A 24,425-nucleotide genomic window follows, 5' to 3' on the forward strand; every position below is an offset into this window, starting at 1 on the left:
TACCATATGTGTCTTTCTGCTTCTGGGTTACCTCACTCAGGATGATTTTCTCCAGTCATTTGCCTGAAAATTTCGTGATTTCCTTGTTTTTAATTGCTGAGTAGTATTCCATTGTGTAAATGTACTGTAATTTCTGTATCCATTTTCAGTTGAGGGACATCTAGGTTGTTTCCAGATTCTGGCTATTACGAATAAAGTGGCTATGAACATAATTGAGCAAATGTCCTTGCTACATGTTTGAGCATCTTTCAGACATATGCCTAGGAGTGGTATAGCTGGATCTTCCTAACTTTCTAAGAAAGCACCAGGTTGATTTCCAAAGTGGTTGTACAAGGTTACATTCCCTCCAGCAGTGGAGGAGGGTTCCCCTAAGGGTGACACATTCTTTGGAGTGAGTCTCTAGAGTGTGTGTCATCCCTTGAGTTTTTGATCTTAGCCATTCTGTTTGGTGTGAGGTGGAATCTCAGGGTTGTTTTGGTTTGCATTTTTTTCCTTTACTGTTTCTCTGCCATTCGATATTCCTCTGTTGAGAATCCTCTGTTTAGCTCTGTAAACCATTTTTTAACTCGATTGCTTGGTTTGTTCGTGTTTAACCTCTTGAGTTCTTTATATATTCTGGATATTAGCCCTCTGTCAGATGTAGGGTTGGTGAAGATGGGTATTAACATTATATTGATTTTTTAACCCAATAATTATATTTATTACTAAAGACACTATTTTTCCAAAGTTAATTAATTATTTCAGTTGGTGTTTATGACATGGTGCTTCAGTGGTAGCCATAGGCATAGAAGTGAGATCAGACCATTCCAGAAGGGAGTATTTTAACACTGACATTGCTTGGAATTGATGACTCCTTGTAATAATAATGAAATCATTGCTTTGTAATATTTTAATATTCATTAAAAATTTTCCACAAGTGTTACTATATCCTTATCTGTTCCTCAGCTTGACTGTTCTGGCTGTGCTTATGACATTGAGCTTACCTATATTTTTGTATTAGTTAATGCAGAATTTTTGTTGCTGTAACTAAATACCTGACAAGAAGAAACTAATGTGGGTGGGGATTTATTTGGCTTCCCAGAGTAAGAAGGTACAATCTATCATAGTAGAGAAGGATTTCAAAGTTCATGACAATAGAAACTTGAGGCCGAGACTCTTAAATATTGATGAAAAAGAAAGCAGAGAACAGAAAGCAATAAAACATCAAGAGATTTACCAATGAACTACTTTCTCCAGTGAGAGTACAACTCCTAAAAATTACACACATTTCTATCAAGGTGTGGTGGTACATGCCTTTAATCTCAGCACTCCAGAGGGAGAAGCAGGCTGATCACTGTAAGTTCAAGGCCGACAGAATCTACAAAGTGAGTTCCAAGGCTACCAGGGCTGTTATACAGAGAAACCCTGTCTCAAAAAAACACAAAAAAAAAACAAAAAAGCTATACACATTCCAAAAGTCAACAGACAAGCACATACTGTTCAAACACATTCAAACTATGACATTCCAACTTTTGTCACCCTTGGATCAGGTGTGTAATTAGTGTCTTAATTACTCTCAGGCCGTCCAGGGCACAGGCCTGGCCTTCATCGTCTACACTGAGGCCATCAAAAACATGGAGGTGTCACAGCTGTGGTCAGTGCTCTACTTCTTCATGCTGCTCATGCTGGGGATGGGAAGCATGCTTGGAAATACAGCAGCCATCCTCACCCCTCTGACTGACAGCAAGTTCATCTCCAGCTACCTGCCCAAGGAGGCCATTTCAGGTCAGAACTCCATGCACAGGAGGCAGGGCATGGGTGGGATGGGAAAAGCTAGACAACCAGTAGAGGGTTTACCTCAGGAGTCATGTGCTTCCAAGCCAACTCCAGAAGGGCTGCAGGAGTCTAGCTGTGCTTCTGCTACTGTGTGCTGCTCAACTCTGGGAGATGGACTAAGAATTCGCCACAGCCCAGGAAAGTGAGGAGGTCAGCCTGCCCTTGAGGAAAGGCTAACTCCCCAGCCTGCACTCAAAGGTCTCCAGGCTTTGAGAGGCTACCTCTGTTTTTGTTTAAATTGAAGGCTATCAACCATCAACTGTCCATTTCCTAAGGTGAGTGTAAGGCCTGTTGGCACACAGGAGGAGCTCCTTCCACACACTCCAGGCAATAAGCACCCAACCAGAACAGACCACCCTGTTCTGACTTCTAATGCTACTAGTTTTTGTCTCTGCTCTTGACAGTCTCTAAAAAGACACTCTAGGCCAGCCACCGGCACTCAAAACCTGTCAGTGAGCTGCAGTATCTGCTGTTAGCAGCAAACGTCAGTCCCTGCTCCTGTCTGATACATCACTGTAAGGGCAATACCGCTTCTTCATACATTTTGACTGAGCTTGTTAGTGAGGCTCTAGCCTTTCCCATGATGGCTATCCATTAACATCACTGTCATCCTGCCCAACCACGTCATGAGGGCTCTGTAGCCAGCTACCCTGCCTCTGATGAGTCCATAACTCCACATCCAGGATGGGTAGAACATCGCTCCATTCAACCTTCATGTTCTGACCACCCACCAGCAGCTACCCTCTCTTTACTCAGAACCTCCTAGACTTGGCATGCTTCCTGGGACTGGGTCTCTGCAGCCCCCATGCTTTTTCCATGGGCTCACATCCCCTGCAGAGCAGCTCCTGTGGATGAACCTCCCCTCCCCAGAACTCTTAGGGACCTGTGGCTCCTGCTGCCATATAACCTGGGATGAGAGTAGGGAGACTCGGAGATGAGCAGTGGTCCTGTGTTCCAGGTCTGGTGTGCCTCGTCAACTGTGCCATCGGCATGCTGTTCACCATGGATGCTGGGAACTACTGGTTTGACATATTCAATGACTATGCAGCCACACTGTCCCTGCTGCTCATTGTGCTGGTGGAGACCATAGCTGTGTGCTATGTGTATGGGCTCAAGAGGTAAGGAGACCCCAGACCTTGCCTTCTATAGGGGATAGATAAGCTGCAGGGCCACCCTCATGGGAAAGTCATCTTTCCTCAGTGGGCATACCGTTTTAGATACCAGAACTGCCAGGCTGTTCTTTGTCCTCAGATCAGATCTCAGCTATCTCTTGCTTCCCCAGTTTGCCTGCAATTAACAGCTTCTTTCAATCACCTGTTTTTCATGTTGTATCATATCATGTTGCCCTGTTGGCCCTGCTGTACTCATGTGTACCCGGGCGGGGCAGGGACTCTGCCTCCAGGACTCCTTAATCTTCCACCACCATCAGAACTTTTCAAGAGCTCTGACCAGAGTTCATTTAGAAAACAGCTTAAGCTGGGCACGATGGTGCATGCCTTTCATCTCAGCACAGGTGGATCTCTGAGTTCAAGGCCAGCCTAGTCTACAGAATGAGCTTCAGGATGACCAGGCTACACAGTAAAATTCTGTGTCAAAAATCCAAGAGAGGTAGGAAGAAAGGAAAGAAGGAGGGAGGAAGGGAGGGAGAAAGAAAGAGAGAAAGAGAGAAAGAAAGAAGGAAAGAAAGAAAGAAAGAAAGAAAAAGAAAAAAGAAAAGAAAGAAGAAAGAAAGGAAGAAAGGGAGGAAAGAAACAGCCTATGAATATGGTCAGCTTTCTACCCTGGTGTCCTGCCCAGCACTGGGGTGTTTTTGGCCTCCCAGGTGATAGAATGTACAAACCTGGGCAACATCACAGCACATGGGGGGGGGCAGTCTTGTGAAAACACTGCCTGCAAGAGGTTCTGGTTGAGGAGATCTGTCTGGCTTGAAGTCCTAGAACACAGATGTTCCTTGGCTTTCTGAGGCCTACATGCTTAGACCTACTAGCATAGAGTTTGGTTTTTCCCTTCTGCATTAAGCAGTAGCAACAACAAGGAACGCTTGAGAACCTCAAGCTACCCAGCCCTGCTGAGTGAGACCATATAAGGGGATTCAGGGGCATACTACTGTGTACTGTTTGAGCGTGGTCTGGGTCAAAGAGCTGGGACGTGCCATCCCTTCCTCTTCCTCAGACTTCTGTGAGGCTGTTTTGGCTTGGGCAGAACCAGCCATGACTCCCTAAAAGGCAGGCTGCCCACTGAAAAGCATCCCCATGGTCTACTGAAGAGCCAGGCTCCATGACATGATGACGCAGCTCCAGCGACCAGCTGTCTCAGTAAAGTGAGGTAAAATGAGGTAGGGGGCTTTCTCCTAGGACCCACCCAGACATTTTCAGGGAGAAAGGGACTGCTCACAGAGAAGTGTTTCAGAGTAGAAGGGGGTTCAAGAGCAGTCTGACCTTCAGCTCCCTGAAGAGGGAAACAGTTATATCCCAGGAAGTAGTGCACAGTGATGGGAGGAGGAGAAACAAAGGGAGCCTTGTCTGTGTTGCAGTCAATGGACAGGAGGAGCCTCTATTCACTCAGGAGACGTCGCCATCTAGTGGCCTCATGACTGACTCCTCCTTACTGCTGCAGCCAGCTCTCCTCCCTTCTCTACTCAGAAGTGAATAGGGGAGAAGCAAGAGGTGGACAGCACTTTCTGACCTTTGTCCTGGTGTTTGCACTGCACATCCATGGTGGGAAGCTTGAGTGCAGTTCAGTCAGCAGTAGGAGCAGGCAGAGCTCCTGCTCTGTGTCCAACCACACATGGACACAACAGGACAGACAGGTACAAGGAAGCAGGTGGTTGTGGCTGCAGCTGTTGACAGTGGTATCTTATCTGGCCTCAGTCCGCCTGCCTAGGAGCCGATTGCAGGGCCCTGGTCAGAGGCTAACAGGCCACCCAGGCTCTAAGAGCCCTGGCCTCCAGCCCCCCCCCAAAAAAAATAGAGAGGTTGCTTAGGTCCTGAAGTGTCGAAGCACCTTTAAACAGACACTTAATGAATATCCAGACCTGCACGACTGACCCATCAAGGCCATGGTAAGTTCACAGTTCATAGTTCATACTGCAGTGCTGTTGTTACATGTAGGCAAGAGGCCAAGTAAGAAAAGGAGAAAGGCAGATTATGGTCAAGATGAGAATGCAGAGGGTGCTCTTTGAGCTGCAGTCTAGAAGTTCTGCTCTTGCACCGCTCCACCTGCTCTTGTGTGCCAAGGCCAGGCCCTTCCCAGCACAAAGTGACTGTTCTGAGACCATCTCTAAGGGCAGTACAGAATACTTGAACCCATCACTTATAGACAGAGTAGGTGGGCAGAGAGGCAATGTCACCCTAGGCCTCTACACTGAGAGGACTTCCTTCCCCTTCCCTTATGCACCCTGGTCCCACCTTCTCTTGATACTAGCCTCTGGTCCACACCAGTAGCCTTTCTCTGAAGGCCAAGACCAGAGAGATGCCCTATGACCCCTTCCTTATTGATCACCCCCCCCCCAGGCAGCCTCAGCCCTTTTCTCTTCACCTCAACACCTCCCCAGGAAAGGAAAGGATCCAGATGGGTTTGAGGTCATGTTCAAACATCATTGAAACCAGAATAGCATCTTCCTAAGTGCAGAAAGTGTGCAAAGTGGAGTCCCTCCTTAAAGAGCACAAAATAACCCAGGTTCTCTTCCTGTGGTCCAGATTTGAAGGTGACCTTCAGGCCATGACTGGCCACACCCTCAACTGGTACTGGAAGGCCATGTGGGCGTTTGTGAGCCCACTGCTCATCATTAGCCTCTTTGTCTTCTACCTGAGTGACTATATCCTCATGGGAACGCTGCAGTACCAAGCCTGGGATGCTACTCAGGTACCTGACATTCCTGCAGGGCTGGGGACACGGCAGAGCCCATGGTGTCATTCAGAGCACACGCCTTCAGTTTTCCAACACATGGAACCATGGCTATGGTTTGGGGAGGTTACAGATGGTAGCATGGGAACTTCGTTGAGATGTTTCACAGATGCTCAGTTTAGTACAGCAGAACTGGACTGTGAGGTGTTTAACTATGATGTGTGGAGACAGTAAGAGTCACCTCCACAGCATCCCAGCAGACTTTCCCTACAAGTGCTGGTTCTTCTGGTGTTATACACTGGATAGATTTAGACAGAGCATTTCCACCACCACAGAGGGTTCCAGTCTATGCTAAAGGTACCTTGTATTTAGGGCCTCAGAGTAAGGTACTCAGTAGAGAGTTGCTATTCCATTCTTTTGGAGAGTTTCACTTACAACCTCACATACACTTGAAAATGTCAGAATTGAGTTTCTTTATAGAATATAGAGGCTTGTTGTGAATTGCAGAATCATGTAGTACCACAAGCCTCTTCTCTCCATTCAGCATCTTTCCCTTCACAGAAGACTTGGACTTAATAGGAGGGACCTTCCCCTGATGCTCAGTTTCTTCTCCCAGGGGCAGCTGGTGACCAAGGATTACCCCCCATACGCACTTGCTGTCATCGGTTTGCTGGTGGCTTCATCTACCATGTGCATCCCCATGGTGGCCCTGGGGACTTTCATCAGGAATCGCCTCAAGAGGGGACGCTCTGCCCCAGTGGCCTAAGAATGGACCTCCCAGAGACTGAAGTCAGCCACTGTTTCACAGTCACTGCCTGCTGGTGGGAACACCTTGGTTGGAGTGCTGCTCTGGGGCCCCCTCAGTTTGTGAAGTGAATCAGGGAGCTTAGGAAGAAGACTGCCTTAGGGAGCAGACCATATTCCTTAGGAGGGGCCCTTCATCCTTTGCAAACTGAAGCTCATTCCCTGTCGCCTCCTTGTCATCAAGAGTTAAGGCCATTATTGAAGATCGTTGTTTCCTTGATTCTAGAACGTCCTAGAATTTAAGGTAAACTGTCTTTAGAAACTTGACTGTAACTCTAAGGAGCCAAAGAAGCAATTGTCTTTTTTTTTTCCTTAATCAAAAACTTAAAAATTAAAAAAAAATCAAAATACTACAGGGCAACTGCTTTCCAACCCAGTGTCAGAGGTTTTGAAGCGTGTAAGGTGATGCATTAGAATTAATTCTAATTCTTTTAAAGTCACAAAATGTTATTTCTGTGTTCCCTGACTATTTTCTAAAGGCCACCAGGATATAATGGCAACTAAGAGAGAGTTTTGATGGGGCTCCAAAAGAAGTCACCTTTCTCAGAATCCAAGGTTCCTCACAGGGCGCCAGGACCAACCTCTCTACAACTCTAGACTGTACAAGAAATCTGAACAGACACTCCCATCCCTAAGGTTTCAGTGTCAGATGGGTCTATAAGGATAAAAGTAATTCTAACTTTTCTACAAACATCACTTACAATCACCTTCATTCACCTCTACATAATGTTTTCTAAAATGTATATAAACCACACAGAGCAGTTTATAGCTGAAAACACTCCATATTTATGGCTGTTATTCATCCTCTTTGTGAATTTGTCTTTTTCTTTTTTTATCATAATAAAGTGGATCAAAGTTATCTAGACTGAGAGTTCTTCCTGTACTAACAGTCTTTGCTCTGTTGAGCTCATGGGATTAAAGGATTTCTTTGGGTCTAACTATGCAGACAGCTTTGAAGATGCTTAGGCATCACTTGGAACATCAACCAGAGATGTCTTTTATTTCTGCCTCTTTTCCTCAATAGCAAAAGTAGGCATGAGAAAGGCCTTTTGAGGGGCTGAAGAGAAAGTGTCTGGCTAAATCCTTGCTGTACTTGGAGAGGACCAAAGTTTTGTTCCTAGCATCCATGTTGGAACACCTACAACCTCCAACAACTCCAGGGGATCCAGCACCCTTTTCTGTTCTTGTCACTCACTAGTACATGTACAGACAAAAACACACACTCATAAATTAATATATATAAATGTAAAAACGTGAATAAAGATGTCTTTCCCAAAGTGAATCTTTTAGTATAGGCCTGTAACTCATTAAAAAAAAAAATCTTTCACTATCTTAACTGCCATCTTACCAACACTTCCACTTTTTCCCTAGTTTCAAAATGATCTCTGTCCCTAAGATGTAAGAAGCACACTTATCTACCTAAATGTTTACTCCTGTTTTCTCATCAGATAGCTTTTAGGCTTGAAGAGTGGGCCCAAAACAGAGGCTATCTCTGAGTTCCTAAAGTATCTGTCCCCTTTTCTCAACTACCAAGCATAGTCATTGTCTTTCTGCACTTGTTATGCCTTCCTGGGGACAATAATGGTCAAGGTCTCAATATCATGTACCCTCGGAGGTAAAAGAAGGTTGTCCTATATCATTATTCTATTACTATTTCAGTGTGCTCAACATCTGTGCCATTCCAAACACTGGGGAGCATTGAAAACTCCCAGTGTCCAAGCTACTGGATCCAGGCAGCATCCATGAGAAAATCTTGGGCATGAGACCAAGCTTGCATTGATTTTTAAATTTCTTAGGTGAATCCAATGTGCTTTCTGATCTGAGAGCCAGGGCAGAACCTATTTAAGAAGGGAGAAAAGTACATGTATCTTTAGAAATATTTATATCCAGTACTTGTAAAAATATTAAATACATTATTGGGCATTTCCAGTTACAAGGGAAGTCACATCTGTAGAACAGCTTTTCTTATGGAAACAGACAGGTGCAGTCTTGCTATCATAAAATACTGGTGCTCCTCTGTTTACCACTCCAAAGGCAGTGTAACCTGGGAGAATGGACCTAAAAATGAGGCAGACTAAAGTCTTGTGCAATAGCCGACTGTACTCAGAGCCTCGGGCAATTTATACCCTGAGGGCTAGGAAAGGTCACATGAGGAAAAGTTTTCACTAGTTCAAGCTGTTTACAATCACAAAGACAAGCCACACATGGCAAAAACATGTTTTTCCATAGAAGCATATAAACAAATAACAACTCAGTTGTACTGAATAATCTGAGGTAAACTCACTCCTATCTACTTCACCTGGGAGGGGCACAAAAACATTCCAAGAAGAGTTCTGGGTTTTGAAGAAACTGAGGTCACAGGGTCTTGTTTTCTTGGCATTTTCTCACAAGCACTCAGAATTTTCACATGACTCCATTCTTGGACTGTGTTCCCACACTCCTCCACACACACACTGTGATTACATCCTTCTGAACCCTCTGTAACTGAAGAGCACTCTAAGTTGAAGTTTGTTACACATGCCTTTCTGACCACCACAGTCAGGGCAGCAGTTCACCATCAAATGGTCATCAGAGGCCATGTGGCCACATCTCCAGAGGGCATCCTGCTTCAGATCGCTTCCTTGCAAAATGTTGAAACTCAGACTAGAGCTTCTCCAGAATTCATTTTGCTTTCACATCTCTGTAAAGTCAAAAGACCCTAAGCTGAATCAGGTCAGTCTGGGAGCTGTCCACAGTACAGTCAAGTGACAGTTTCTCCATGCTGACAGCTTTGCTTTGGTCCCTGTGGATCTCATGTAGAGCAAGACATTTCTCAATAATTCTCTTGAGCTGGTACTAAGTCATATTTCAGACAAAGGCTTTGCTTTTTCTAAGCACAACACTGGTGATTATGGAATTTGTCCACTTTCCCACCAATAGGCTGGAGAGAAAAGGGACATTCCATCTTTGTACACTTGACATTAACTATGAGACTTGCTGTTTGTTGCAGAAACACAGCTCCCCTTGACTCAGATCTGAAACATAAAATGGGGAGATATTTGATTTTTACCAGTTGTCACTGTAGATAAACTCAAAGCAAGTATCTATAGTTGGGCTTTTCCCTCATTTTCTGCTTGAAATTACAGGCCTCTCACTATACAAGACTCCTCCTCACTATGTAATGGACTAATACAGAAAATGAAAAAATATTAAACAGAATTCCCATCAAAAACAATAAAAGCACCATTTGTGGGACCAGTGTGTGCCTGAATTCCCACTGTTTGGGAGGCTGAGCCAAATAAGTAATAGCTCTATGAATTCCAGGAGTAGGCTACATAGTGGGAACCTGTTAAAAAAAAAAAAAAAAAAAAAAAACCTGTAAAAAGAGACAGGAAGATCATTGGATAATGATAAAGGGTCAATTGTCATTTTTAAAAGACAGTTTATTCACACAACAGCCAGAGAATATACATTCTCATCGCACATTGAACCTCCCCTCAAATAGACCATACCTTAGTGCACAAAACAACGCTCAACTGATATCACTGTAATTAGAAGTCAACATGAGCCAGGTGTGGTGGCATACACCTGTGACCTCACATCCTAGAGAGGCTGAAGCAGGAAGACTGGAGACCCAGCCCAGCCTAAGCAAGCAGCCTAGTGAGTCCCCACCTCAAAAGGGGGGCTGGAGTGCTGCCCAGGCAGTTAAAAGCTCTGGTTGTTTCTGCAGAGAACCTGGGTTCAGCTTCTAGCACCCAAATAATCCATAACTCCAGATATATATATCCATATAGATGTAGATATATTTATGAATGATAGCTAGATATAGACATACACCTGTATGAAGGCAAAACACAAAATAAATATTTTTTATTAAAACTGTAACACCAACTAAAAAAGTCCTCAAGGCCTTGCAAACAGCTAAGGAGTTTGGCCTTTCTCATATGGGGAAATTAGAAACTTTGATGATTAATTAACAGTGGACTCACCAGGTTGAGCAAATGATTAAAAATTACATAACTTTCTTAGTTGGTAGAGTAAGACTATAAAACACTGACAAGAACTCCCCCCCTCCAGGATTCAGGTGAAACAGTTTGATGGTCATTTGTACCCTCTGTCTGGCAGGCACGGTGACGTTCTCCATTAGCCAGTGCAGCTTCCTGGGAACAGTCAGGTGGGGGTTAGCTGGACTGAATCACTTGTGCTGGGGATCAGGACAGCCCAGAGAACTGAGCTTCATCCCCTTTGGTAAGGTGATTGTTAAATACAATTGTTACTGAGGTCTTAGTGATACGTAAATTATGAATCTGAGCTAATACTCAAAACTCACCATTTCTGATTGCTTTAACTGTCAGTTCTGTCTTGAGCCTAGCTGTATCACTGTACATACAAGGTAGGAAACCCAACATACTGGTGTCATGTTGCATTTAATGAATTGTAGTTCATGATGTGCCGTAGTGGGAGGATTTGTACTATTGAAATTGACAAGCACATAGATCAGAGCTTTTCTGCAGTTTGAGGCTAAACACTTTCCAGCTCACCATCAGCCCCCAGCAGATACAGCCATATCTTTGTGAGTTTGTTTTTGCAGACACCCTTAACAACAGCCCAAGGAGCCCAGAAATCCTGGAGTTTGAGAAACATGGGACAGAGAAAGGAATGTGGCCAAAGGTCAGTGGGAGGGTATGAAGTGGCCACCTGTGAGGTTGGGGCAGAGAGAGAGGTCAAGCAGGGAAGACCCACACCAGCGCAGGGTAAGGCAGAAGGCTGATTTCAGAGTCGTGGAGACAACAGCAGTAAAAATTAGGGGCTTGGGAACCAGAAGAGAGCACAGGAGTTGCCCATTCTACACGGAGAGTTGTCTGAGAAGATGGCGTCACCTTCAGCAAATGCGGTCTCCCTGTCAGAGGGTGAGGAGCTACATCCCTCGGGAGGCCCTGGATGCTCTGGGCAACACCCAGGAAGACTGGGGTCAACAGAGTGTGCCCAGCCCGGGGTTGTGGAGAAAGCGCGGCCTCGGTGGGGCAACCCCCTGCAGTTTTTACTCGCCTGCGTCTCCTACGCCGTGGGCCTGGGCAATGTGTGGCGTTTCCCCTACCTGTGCCAGATGTACGGCGGAGGTGAGTGCGGTGAGCGCGTCTGAAAAGCTTCATGTCTAAAACTTTCACCTTCCTGGAACCTGCAGGAAGTATAGGACTGCTGGGTGTCACATCCGAAGAGCTGACCCACCATCCAGAGAAGGAAGGTTTGGCCGTTGTGTCCATGGACAGTGCTTTTGCTCTGCTATCGAAAATATCTTTGCCTAACCTTAACTCATAAAGGTTTTCATTGTTCCTTCTCTAAGCTTTTAACCTCTGGGTTGTGCATATGGAGCTACGATCTTCTTCCTTCCTTTTTTTTTGTGTGTGTGTGTGTGTGTGTGTGTGTGTGTGTGTGTAAAATGTGGTACCAACTAAAACTCATTATATTCAATTGTTGCTTTTTTGACAAAAGGATTGCAGAGCTCATCTGCTTGAGTTGAGGAAGTGATGGAAATGATTGCTGGGCACAGCTAAAGGTCCCTACACTCCCACCTAGGTACAAGCTTTGAGTTTTCTTCTGACCCTGGGCAGCGGATAAATAAGCAGGCTCTGTCACAGAAACAAGCTGGACATAGGCTACACCTGATTTGCTGTAGTTACTGCTTGATACTTTGGGTTAAAATTAGACTATCTTATGACCTTTGAGTGTTGGAGCATAACTGCAAACAGCTGCAGCAATATGGCCTCTACTGCCAGGTGTCTGCTGAGCGTAAACCACACAGGCCTCAGCCTCCTTTGACATCAAGCTGGTAAAGGGTAAAGATCCAGCTTTTCCCCAGTAAGGAGGGCAGTTAGCCTAGAAAAGCCTCCTGAGTGTGAAGGTGGAGCACACAAAGACAAGCTGGGCAGGCTTGGAGCACGTGGGCATGTGCTGTGCCCTGGCAAGGCTTTCTTCTTTCCCCCCATGTGTGGCCACAGAGCGCTGCACAACTCTGTGCTATCCATTCCACTTCTGGGGTCTGTGGGCTGCCTGAATTCCATGGCTTGATTTAGGAAAGGACCGTGGACATAACGGAAGTGCCCACGACTGAATAGACTGAGCAATGCAGTAAGAGCAGAGTGTCTTACAGCAGCTTAAGACGGCGCTAGGGTCCCTCTGCAAAGTCCGCTCTGAGACAGTGCTTCTTGTTTCTGGAAGATATTGTGAGAAGAAATGACAGGTAGGCATGGGAGGGTATCTAAACAGGACAGAAAGGGGGAAGACACCAGGAACCCTATGAAATAGCCAGGTGAATGAAAACTGGCAGCCTTGGGGCCATTCCCATCCCAAAGGAATAGAGCTGTTCCTTTCCCTTTCCCTGTGGCTTGGTCTTCTGTCCCTGGGGACTGAATTCCATGACCCCCTAGATGCCTGGCAGCACCCCAATTACATTTCTTGGCATCTTTCATCCATGATTTGAGAAGTCTGTGTAGGGTCACATACCTGACTGGAATTCATGGAGAAGGACTTGAAAGTGGCTGTGGCTGTGTGGCCCAGAGGGCCCCTTCCATGTGAGGCACACTCTTCAACCACAACTAGCCTGGCAGAAACCCAGACAGCGCCCACTAATTTCCTTGGGGAGTAAGGAGACTAGAGGCCTTGGACTCTGACATGGTGACTTGATCTCATCTGGCTACCCATGTGAGAACTAGGGTAGAGGGTTACACCACAACTCCCAAGCCAAGAGACACAGGACGCTCAAGGGAATTTTCAGCAGCCTGGGGCCCAGTGTTATCTCGTTATGGATACATGTAAGTTCTGTACTCTGAGTGCTTAGGGTATTTGCTTACAGACTATTAAGTTGAATGGGGAAAGGAAAACATTTACTTCAGATTGTTTTGAATGGTGGATCTTATAAGATTAGGTATTTATTAGGGTCACAAGATATTAGTCAATTCTAAGAGCACATAATATGTTAGGTGTGGTGGAATACACTTTTAAGCCCAGCACTCAGGAGGCAGAGGCAGGCAGATAATCTTGAGTTTGAGGCCAGCCTGGTCTACAGAGTGAGTTCCAGAACAGCCAGGGCTACACAGAGAAACCCTGTCTCAAAACAAACAAAAACCGCAGAGATAGAGACAGAGAAAGAGATACAGATGCTCTGTGTCGGGAGGCCAATCAGCACAATTGGCAGGGGCTCCCCTAGAGCCGCTCCCTTACCATTGGATCTCTTTTAACTACTGGCCTTAAGTAACGAACACCTGACACAGTTTTTAAAGTGTGTAATGGGAACTATCAGATACAAAATCCAAAAGGGCAGGAGGTCTCCACAGCTATGAGCAGATCCTGTTGTGGGTGTTAGAACTCCCTGGGCTGGTTTCTTGCTGGGTGAAGTTTAAGAGGCTATTTCAGGCCCCTGCATTTCCTAGTGCTTCACAGTTTCTTCCAAGTGTTGTCAATAAGGAAAGCACCTTCAGGAATACTCTCGGAAGCAACACAGGGATGGGTTAGGCATGGCAGAAACCATTCACTGTTATAGGGTCAAGAGAATAAGAAGGGGTTAAGCTCTGGGACTCTGAAGAGCAGTATTCTGGGCACCTAAGGTGATTCTCCTCTAGGTTCCTGGTTTGCATCGTTAACAGGGGTGCAGTATACAGTTCTGTTTTCCCACCTGGGAGACCGCCTCCTTAGTCTAGAGATGCTGTGCTAGGGAGATCTTCAGAGGCTGAAAGATATTGTTACCCAGTAGCCATGAGTGTCCTTGCAGATGTCCAACTGTTGTGCTGTAAACACTTTAAATTTTTTGGGGGGGACAGAGTTTCTTTGTGTAGCCTTGCTTGTCCTGGAACTAGCTCTATAGACTAGGCTGGCCTCAAACTCACAGAGATCTGCTCTTTTTATATTGATGATCGTTGGGACTATGATCACTCTTCTTCCCAATTAGATACGCCATTCCCATCAGGGATGGCATTAAGCCCTCTTCATTAGGGATCCACCTGCTCTGCAAATGCTTCTGTGTAACACACCACTTATGCAGCCTCACAGTTGAATAGTGAGATGTAGTAGGGAGCAGGATAGAGACGAATAGCCAGAGCCTGTTGAAAATGAGCAGAGTTGTTGGCAACAGCAGACACGCCTAATACATTTCAGAAACCTTACTGGCCAAGGTGAAAGGACGCGTGAATCTGGTCCAGTTTGGTGACACTAGACTCGGGGCAAAGTCACAGTCATGAAGCCTGCATAACTGGGAGTTGTCTCCCTAATGGCCCGCTCATGCAGGGACTGTGAGCAACTATTTGCCAGCCAATGCTGGTAATAGGCTGGTGATTCTAATCGTTTTCCTGAGGTTTATGCAAATGGCGATTGCCAGAGACTTTCTGAATTGGTAGGTGGATATGTCACAAAAGGAGATAACGCCTAAACTCTGAACTTTTTAGAAGCTAGCCATGGTCAATCTTGGTTCCGGACTCTCCCTAGTACACTCTTGGCCATTTATAATTGCAAACATGTGTGACAGTTGGCCAAAGGAGACCTGCCTGTCTCTATCTCTCCATCTCTGTAAACTTGTGTGGATTGCTCATCACTGGAAACACTTAATCTTGGATTTTGTGATCATGTGAGGATGGAGCAGAGAAGCCACTAATGGCACAGCATGTGCTCCATGAACTCAGTAGGTGTGGCAACCAGCACTGTTCCCAGAGCTTGTGTGACTTACACAGAAAGTGACTTTTTATGGCAAATCAGGTGTTTTGAGGAATGATGGCATTAAATATTTTGGATACAAATAGAGCTCTAGGGGACCTGGGTCTCGCTCCCTGTGGCCAGAGACAAAACAGCAATATTGCACTAAGAAAGACTGAAAGAAGAAAGTGGGAGATGTCAGGGACCTGAGCCATGATTAGATGGCCCAGCCTCTTCCAGGGCCTGTACTGGCTGCTGATTGTTGACAAGCTGGAGATGCCCATCAAGATGGACTAGGAAGTGTAGGTAGAAAAAGGGCAATTCTGATCCAAGACTTCTCTTTTTAATTCTATCTCATTGTAGATGAGATAAACTAATAGGTTTTCTCCACCGACAAAATAAATCAATTCAAGCTGAATTAAAGTATAAAGTCAGCTTTATTGGGGGCAGTTCTAAGGCAGGTTCACCAGTCTCAAGGAACCGGACCAGGGAAATCACAATGCAGACAAGGAGGTGGGTCAAGAGAGAAAGAGAGTGTGTGCATGGAGAGAAAGGGAGAGATCAAAATGTCTAGATTAGATAGGAAAGAGCCTCTTAGGAAGAGGAAGGCCAGCCTCTGGGCTGGAAAGTTCCGGGTAGAGGGCAGGCATGCCATCCATGTAACAGGTCAGGACTAAGGAGGGATGCTGGGAGAAACTAGAGGACATGTTAAATAGGCCTCTCACCCACTTGTCCTGGGTCCTTTTGTTGATGAGAAATGAATAATGGATGACACAATCATCTGTGACTACTTTCTGCTGACACTGTGAAGTTGTTATTTGTGGGGTGTTGTCCTGGCAGCTTGGCGGGGGGGGGGGGCGAGGGGGGGGGTGATGGAGTCACAATGTATGAGTTACCCAGAAAACAGACTCTGGAGACCAGCATGGGGTGCAGAGCTAGTTTAATGTGGAAGTTGACTGGCATACACACACACACACACACACACACACACACACACATATATACACACACACACATATATATACATATATATACATACATACACACATATATACATACACACACACATATGTCATCCTATCAGCTAAGGACACGTCATGCAATCATCCAGTGAGCCCAAATGGCCCAGAACCTAAGTCATGTGAGGGTATATGTGAGAAACAGCCTGTCCTGGTAGTATGTCTGTGGACAAGAGGGCAGGCTGCAGACAACGCCCTGGGCTTGGCACCATTTTGCAGGTCTCCAGTGCACCAGAACCCCATCATGTGTCTAGTATGCTGAGACTCAGGTCTGCTCAAGCAGCCGCAAGAGCAGTTTGTGCTTCTCACATTCCCCATTTCTTAGAGACACCACCTGGACAGAGACTGCTCCCTCAGTTATGGGGGCCCCAAAAGCTGGAATGTTGGCCAAGTCCGGGAAAAGCAGGTTATGTCACTCACTGTCCAGGCCCTGCATGACCATCTGGGGCTAAGATGTGAAGGCCCAGTCGAAGCAGTTTGTGAGACTGGACCAGACTGCCTGGGACTAGCCACTTTGAAGCTGTCTTGGACTGGTACAAATTTTGAGGAAACACTTGGACTTGGCAACTTGGCAAGGTGCTGGAACATATATATATATATATATATATAGTATCTAGATGTCTCTTTTACAATGAGAATCACTTTTTTAGTCTATAATAAAGAAATCTAAAATCTTGAGCTTGTGACTATATTAGTGGACCGGTTTACCAAAGTTAGACTAATAATTTACCAGAACTCCACTGATTAATATTAAAGCTTTGAACTTTGTGTTAGGATGTATTTAAAAATATGCCGTGCAATGACATATCTGGCATGAAAGATATTTATTGTATGGAGATGGAAAGAGAAGGAAAAGGAGAGAGAGAAAAACATGGTGGGAGGAGGAGGCACCCCCGACAGAGAAAGGAGAGAGAAAGAGAGCGAGAGAGAGAGAGAGAGAGAGAAAGCGGCAGGTTGGTCCTTTTAGAACTTGTACGTGCACAGCTGAACTACAAGACGACAGCAGAGGTTTGTAGGCAACCCAGACGCAGGCTGCCTATATGCTAACACTTTAAAGTCTTAATAGATCAGTGGGATACTGAGGGGAAGAAATCTGAAGCATTTTTTCATTCTTTTTATATACCTTAAATCGCTTTCTTAGATGCTAAAACACTTAGATCCTCATAACTTAAGCATCTGAAGCCTCAGCTCTTACATAAACTTTACACTTTTTCCAATTATTTATTCACCGTGAGACACAGGTGATTGATTACTGGGAGCAATCACTCGGAAAGCAAGTTCTTTAGTTAAAGAATGAGAAAAAGTTACTTCTTTCACTTAGTCTAGTCCTCAAGCCCACCAGAGACCTGAGAAGGATACACTTTATCTGAGTAAGCAAGAAGTGAAGACATGGCAGATGCTTACCTGGTGCCCAGGTTCTTCTGCAGTCAACTGCCAGGCCCTGACAGACTTCTCTGTGCAGCAAGAACCTGAGAAGCCTGTCCTATCTTTGTCTAGGCAAAGTAAGGAAGTCAGTTCTCCATGTCCAGCCTGTCCACAGTTTGGACAGTGTGCTGTCAGCAGCTGAGGCAAAGGGCAGTATTCTGCCCAGTGGTCAGTGTTGCCACCTTTCTAGAAAGCTTCAGATGGAGGTTGTTCCGAGCCCATATCCTTCGGAGGAAGAGATTAGGAGTGCTGTCAGGAGCTGGCATGTCTATCACAAAATACTTCTTATTAAACATTTTAAATGCCATATTCTACAGATCTCTGAAGTGCCTGAGAACCACCTGTCTATCTAAATAAACAACTTTGCTTGTTTCCAATAATCTGTCCTAGGCTTAAACTTGAAAACATATACAGGAGGCTAAATAAGGCCATCCCTGTTAGGTCTTATTTAAATCCCTTCACAATTTTAAATTGAAGCTCTTCTAGGGTCAAAATAAAACTTTTAATCATAGATACAGCTTATAGAAAGACTGGCAGCTTTGCTGATCCTGCTGTATTGCATCACTGTAACCCATTGTAGTTTTCTGTGTGGCTTAGTTCATCTGAACAGCTAAAGCTTAAAAGACAGAGAAGTTACATAAAAATTATAGGAAAATTCTGAATAATGTTAGCTGAATAATGTTAGCAAAAATTAGGCTAAAATATTTTAAGCCAGTAATTTTTAACCTTTTTTAATGTTGTAATTCTTTAAAAATTTTTTTTTCAATGCAGTTTATTCAGGAACATTGAACAATCCTCGGACCCCGGGGAAAGCCAGCCCACAGCTTAAATAGCCTCTGGGTAGCCAACCCAGGCGTGCCACGGGGGCAATGCAGATAGGTCCACATACATGGAAGCAAGCCAGATCCTCGGCCTTAGCCAAATGTGGAGTTGTTCGTGACAGAGAGCACTCACCATCGGGAAGGTGGAAGGCGGAAACCAGCTCCATCTTTAAGGCATAGCATTCCGCAGCTCTCTACAGTTCCCCCTTTTTGTTTTAGACGCATCAGGCAAGAGTAGAGGTCTGATCTCTGATATTAGAAATAAATTGGGACTTTGTACAGATGTTCATTTAGGTGTCATCCACCCAAAGAGCATCAGACCCGTCCGATACCTTTTTCTCAGAGGCGGGACCTGGGGCATCAACCCGCATGCAATCAGACATGCTCTTCTCTGGGTCCAAAGCGGCTGACCCTGAGTGCAGTGCTTAGCCTCGCATCCTGAGCGTATCATTTTAGCTTTTTATGGTATCCAACCATGCTTGGGGAGAATGTCCTGCTTCAATGGCTGTAAAGGCCTGAATGATCATGGCTGCATCACACTGTTGTGAGACTCTAATCTTGCATATATACCACAGGCAAACCAAGGAGACCAACACCAGAAGGCCTAAATTTTTAAAAAATAAGTTTAAAATCCCAGTTGTGTTTTTGTAATATTAAAGTATTTTTTTAAGTGAAGACATAGAACCATAATTTTCAGAAGGCAAAACCAAGTTCTAACAGTAGTGTAAGTGTTAGGAAACGTGCACCTGTGGAGGTTACACGCAGGTTCACAAATCACACCACGAGATCGTTCCACGTGGGAGGCTTATTAGGGGAAGGGGGTTACAGAGAGGGAGAGAGGGAGAGACAGAGCCAGAGAGCGGAAGAGGAAGAGAGAGGGGGAGGGGAGGGCTTTAGTTCTCTTATAGGGTGATCCAGGGCATGCGCGGCTAATTCCAGGTGGTCAGGGTGTCTTCACAAATGCCTGATAACTGGTTAGGTCCCTCGGAGCTGGCCGTAGAAGTGCCTGCTTACTGGTCCCAACAGTAACATCTTTAAAACCAGTTATAAAATTTGGCTATCAGCAAGGTACGTTTTTGTACATGGACACATTGTACAAGTCACATCACCAAGGTAATAGGTTTTCTCCACCCACGAAATAAGCCAATTCAAGCTGAATTAAGAGTATGAAATCAGGTCAAAAAGTGGCAGCTCTCAGGTAGATTCACGGTTCCCAAGAAAAAGGCCAGGAAGTTGCCATGCAGACAGGGAGATAGAGGTCAAGAAGGAGTCTCTGGGGGAGGGGAAAACCAGCCCATGGGCTGAAAAGTTCAAGGCAGAGGGCAGGGTGTGTCAGCCATACCCTGTCACAGAAAGGGACTGAGAGATGCTGGAGGACCCTGAGGCCAGGTCTGCCTATTGAATAGGGACCTCAGCCTCTCGTCCCAAGTCTGAAACTCAATACAAACTAGTTCCAAGGTTCTTCCAAAGTCACTACCCAGCTGCCTTCTCAAACACTGAACAGAATCAGACATTAAAACAAACAAAAGACTGTTTTAGTTTGGTTTGGTTTTTGGTTTGTTATTGTTGTTTGGTTTTAGTCAAGAGGAATGGCCCAGGTAAGACAGAGTGTTTCCTTTGCAGGAGGCTTTATTTTCACAGAGCCTTCTCTGGCAGTCACTAAAAAAAAAAAAAAACAAAAAAAACAGAACCTATTAAGTCTTACAAGTTGTCTGCCTCAATTTGTAGACACATGTGAATTGCTTGTGGGGAGACTTTTCCAAGAAGTCGGTCGCCCCCAAGTCTAGACAGGGAGGCAGCAGGTAAGTCATAAGAGAGGCAGAGAACCTCACTTATTATGGAGGGTCACTGCCACTCACCCATGAGTTTTTATAAAGTTTAAAAACTCTAAAAGGATAGCTTGTCAGTCTGTTCCCCAGTCAGGACCCCGTACGTAAGACTCATCTAGATAATTCTGTACTAGTTATAAGGAAAAGAAATACTTTGGGTTCAGCCACTTGTCACAGGATTCAACAACCAGTCTCCTGTCTGTTGTAAGCCACTGTATTCAGTTTTATAGAGTTTTATTCTTGGCAATTTTGTGTAAATTGTCATATGGTGTTTGAGAACATTAAGAAACTGGCTCTGGAGATGGGATTTGGCCCTTCCACTTCAAACCCAGCCATGTTTGCCTCAAAATATCCTCCAAAGGTCCCTTTCCTGAGGCAAGATAACCATCTGACACTGTGACAAGGGCAAAGAACAGCACAACAAAGATTAAAGGCATTATTTCAAAATATAAGCGACTTACACTCATTCGAAACTGAAAGTGTGGCTGTGGTGGACCTATGTACAGTATGGGGACGCCCTGTGTTTTTGGGTCTACGTAGGAGTTTGCCGACCCCCACTGTCTAACAGAATGTACTAAAGGTCATACATGCAGCTTGGCTTCAGCTTCCTTTATTAACACGGTGGTATACAGCACTGTCTTCCAAGCCTAACCCTTGCCACCTTCATGACATCAGCTGACCTCCTTGCAGAAGATTGTCATACCTAGGTTTGTGACTGTTAATGTGTTATACTATCTCATAAGACAGCTGGATATTTTTCTATAATATGCAAGGTTTTTTTCTATGCCCTCCCTTGCTCTTAATAATGATATGGAGACATTATATTTATTAAAAGCTTCAGCTACCCTACCCTGACAATACTGGCCTGGCCTGCTTCCCAACCATGGGGCTATTACCTGCCATCTTAGTCTTGCCCTGGCTCCTCCTCCTTCATTCATGTCTCTGTGGCGACTCTGCCTCTCTCTCTCTCCCTCTCTCTCTCTCTGGTCCCACCTGGGACTCCCTCACTGGCATCAGAAGTACTACCTTAACTCTCCAACCTAGTTATTGACTGTCCAGCTCTTTATTTGACCAATCAGAAGGTAATGGAGAGCAATGTTTACAAACTACCAGCACCAGAGATGCTTCATAATAATGACAATGCCAAAGTCCAGACTGCAACCAGATGTCTGGATACAGAATCAGCAACTGAATACACAATGCACAAAAACATCCTGCAACATTTCTCTAGAATGAAAAAGAAAGCAAGAAAGCTTAAGCATGTTACAGAGGTCTGACACATTATATAAGGTATACAAAAGGTCAAAGTTCAATATACCGACACCAAACCTTGAAGAAATGAAGTTACTAGTCTACACTCCATGGCAAATGCAATGACTGACTTAAAGAAAAAAAATATATGTCTAGTCAAAGTTTAAATGTTTAAATGATGCACCTTATTTTGTGGTGCATCTAAGGAGAGTGTCCGGGATCTGAGTCTCATGTCAACTTTCTAGCTATAACTGTCTTTTACAGTTCTCTAAGAAACAACAATAGTAAGAGTATATGTGTGTGCCTATGTCTGTGTATCTGTGTGGAGGGGTATAGAATTATTATAGTAGCTTACAGACTGTGATCCAGATAGTCTAGTAATGGCTGTCTTCCACTAAAAAAGCCTCAGACCTTTCCACTCGAATCTATTTTTTCTGTCCATTTCTTCTACCTTCTACATGTCCATCCCTTTGTCATCTCTCTATCTTCTATCCGTCCTACCAATCCAACCTCAAATTCATCAGTTCAAGCGCCCAGGTCTCTCCATCCATTCAAGTTTCTGTTCATACATCCATGGATGACATGCAGCCACGTCAGTTGTTTAAATCTTTGAATATTTGCATCCTGGGAGGCAAACTGCCATTGGCCCCATTGGAAGGAGGACGGGGAAGATCAGGGTAATAGAAGCACAGCTGCGCGGAGGTGGGGCAGGGTAAAGCCGTCCATCCACACTGACCTGACGCTCTGGCGCCCCACAGGGAGTTTCCTGGTGCCCTACATCATCATGCTCATCGTGGAGGGGATGCCACTCCTGTACCTGGAGCTGGCCGTGGGGCAGCGCATGCGGCAGGGCAGTATCGGGGCCTGGAGGACCATCAGCCCCTACCTCAGTGGTGTCGGTATGTGGCGTCCTTTTCAGTTCCCCTGGCAGACCCGTGTTCCTGGGCATGAATCTGGAATCGAGGTTTCAGGTTGCCCTCCATGCGCAGGGCCCGAGACTGTGCGGACTGACAGCCCAGGGAAACTCCCACCTCTGAGCCTCTCTCTCGACCTTAGCTGAGATTCTGTCAATGGTTTGACATCGCTTCCTGACACAGGAACATTCATTCAGTTCAGCCACCTATGATCTGAGAATTACCACTGTCCCTGCTTAATGTGCCTGATGTTGAACACGGCATGTGAGCATGTGAGCTCATTTCATCCTCGTCTCACCACTTAGGGGCTTTGGGGCACTGTCAGCGATGCTTGTGTGCAGAAGCCAAGACATCTATGCCACTTGGGTAGCTTCAATTCCCACCATTCCTTTTCAGAGTGACCTCCACTTGCTATCCTCTGATACCTCCAAGAAGATATGGATCCCCTCCACTGTAAAATCCATCAATGGCCACAGTTATTCTGAGTACCTTCACAACCCAGAAAGGGAACAATTGTTCAGGAGCAAGGAGGGGTCAGCACCTTAGCATAGGAAGGAAAACACTTGAGTCCCTAAGGGGCACTGACACCAGCTTACTGGCCAAATTTCCCTGGGGTGGTGGTGATACTGATGGTATTCCCACCGAGACCAAGGTTAGTGACTTAAAAATAGTCCAGAATACTTGTGAGATGGCAAAAGCTGGGAACAGTGCTGCTAGAGGCCAATGTCAGGCTACTCCAAAGCAAACTGTCAGCACACTGTCTCTCTGTTTACAGAGCTAAGCTTGTCACAAGTCTAAGGTGGTGGGGCTGGTCTCCTCCACATTTCATGCCTCTGCTACTCTTCATTCCTCTTAATAACGAAGAGGAGTTTTTGGCCCCAGTGACTCAACCTAGTCTACAGGGAGTAATTGTCCTATCAGGCAGTAGGTGACGCTTCTCTCACGAGGTTTATACTCTGGTTCTGCTCGGTGGTCTTTGTCTCGGTTTTCTCTTCTGTGAGACGGAAATAATGCTATTGTGAAAAATCAAAGGCACATTGTGGCGGTTTGAATGAAAAATGTCCCCCACAGGCTCATAGTACCTCACAGGGGTACTGTTTGAAAGGGTTAGGAAAAAGCATATTATTGGCTGTAGCCTTTAGGGTTTCAAAAGCCCAAGACAGTCCAGTGTCTCTCTTCCTAATATCTTCAAATCCAGGTGTAGAACTTTCAGCTACCATGTCTGCCTGTATGCCATAATGCTTTCTGCCAGAATGATACTGAACAATCCCTCTGAAACTATGCACAAGCCCCAATTAAATGTATCCTTTTATAAGAGTTGCTGTGGTCACAGTGTCTCTTTGCAGCAACAGAACACTGCCTAAGGCCTACATCAAGGACAGAACCCAGGACCTAACACTTAGCTGGGGGAAGAAGCCTTGGAAGTAGGTCACAGATGTGAGGTCGTGTTTCTAGTGACCCTGGCAGGGAAGTGTTCCTGCCCTGGGTAGTCCCATCGGGGATGCTTACATGATGGGCTACCCACACCTACTTTTAAGCATGGCATTCTTACTCTTTTCAGGCATTGCTAGCTTGGTGGTCTCCTTCTTTGTCTCTGTGTACTACAATGTCATCAACTCCTGGGCCATCTGGTACCTCTTCCACTCCTTCCAGGTGAGCAGAGGCCTAGCTACACCAGGAACAATAATGGGAGAGGGTGCAGGCCTCCCCTCTGGGAGGAATGGAAAAGTTTGTGGATTATAACCTGAAGAGAGCCTGGGGGAAAGGCATACTTCAGTTACCCCTGGACTTTTGATCCTGATGTTTCACACTAAAGGGAGAAAAACTGCTCTAAAAACAAAAGAGTTGGGGTCAGTTGGTAATTGTCTAGCATCCAGGTCAGAGATGCAAATAAACACTAACTCCACTAGAAGGCCTGCTTGGAGCCAGGGTCTTAGTGGAATGAATACCTAGAGTGCAGCCCTGGTTCCCTGCTGTTATATAAAGCAGCCTTGGCCATGAGCAGACGCCAGTGGGCCCTGGGCTGTTTCCTATGAAATG

At 45.4% G+C, this 24,425-nt stretch overlaps 2 protein-coding genes across 7 annotated transcripts in view; both read left to right on the top strand.

Moving 5' to 3' along the window:
* Positions 1-7,324, top strand: part of LOC110554132 (sodium- and chloride-dependent transporter XTRP3) — a 41,300-nt gene extending 33,976 nt beyond the window's left edge. For all 3 annotated transcript variants that reach the window (XM_060384985.1, XM_060384986.1, XM_060384987.1), the window contains 4 exons: positions 1,560-1,764; positions 2,774-2,933; positions 5,514-5,679; positions 6,278-7,324. In XM_060384985.1, coding sequence (XP_060240968.1) covers positions 1,560-1,764; positions 2,774-2,933; positions 5,514-5,679; positions 6,278-6,427 — 681 coding nt within the window. In that variant the 3' untranslated portion in view covers positions 6,428-7,324. The remainder of the gene's footprint in view (positions 1-1,559; positions 1,765-2,773; positions 2,934-5,513; positions 5,680-6,277) is intronic.
* A 3,351-nt stretch (positions 7,325-10,675) lies between these two features.
* The window catches only part of LOC110554131 (sodium- and chloride-dependent transporter XTRP3B), a 35,934-nt gene continuing 22,184 nt past the window's right edge, over positions 10,676-24,425 (top strand). For 2 of the 4 annotated variants that reach the window (XM_060384988.1, XM_060384989.1), the window contains exons 1-3: positions 11,146-11,564; positions 22,230-22,370; positions 23,947-24,038. In XM_060384988.1, the coding sequence (XP_060240971.1) occupies positions 11,315-11,564; positions 22,230-22,370; positions 23,947-24,038 (483 nt within the window). In that variant the 5' untranslated portion in view covers positions 11,146-11,314. Of the gene's footprint in view, positions 10,693-11,145; positions 11,565-22,229; positions 22,371-23,946; positions 24,039-24,425 lie in introns of those variants that run through there. The other 2 variants (XM_060384990.1, XM_060384991.1) reach the window with 2 other exon arrangements.

This window comes from Meriones unguiculatus, chromosome 6, assembly GCF_030254825.1.
Source record: "Meriones unguiculatus strain TT.TT164.6M chromosome 6, Bangor_MerUng_6.1, whole genome shotgun sequence".
Classification (NCBI taxonomy): Eukaryota; Metazoa; Chordata; class Mammalia; order Rodentia; family Muridae; genus Meriones; species Meriones unguiculatus.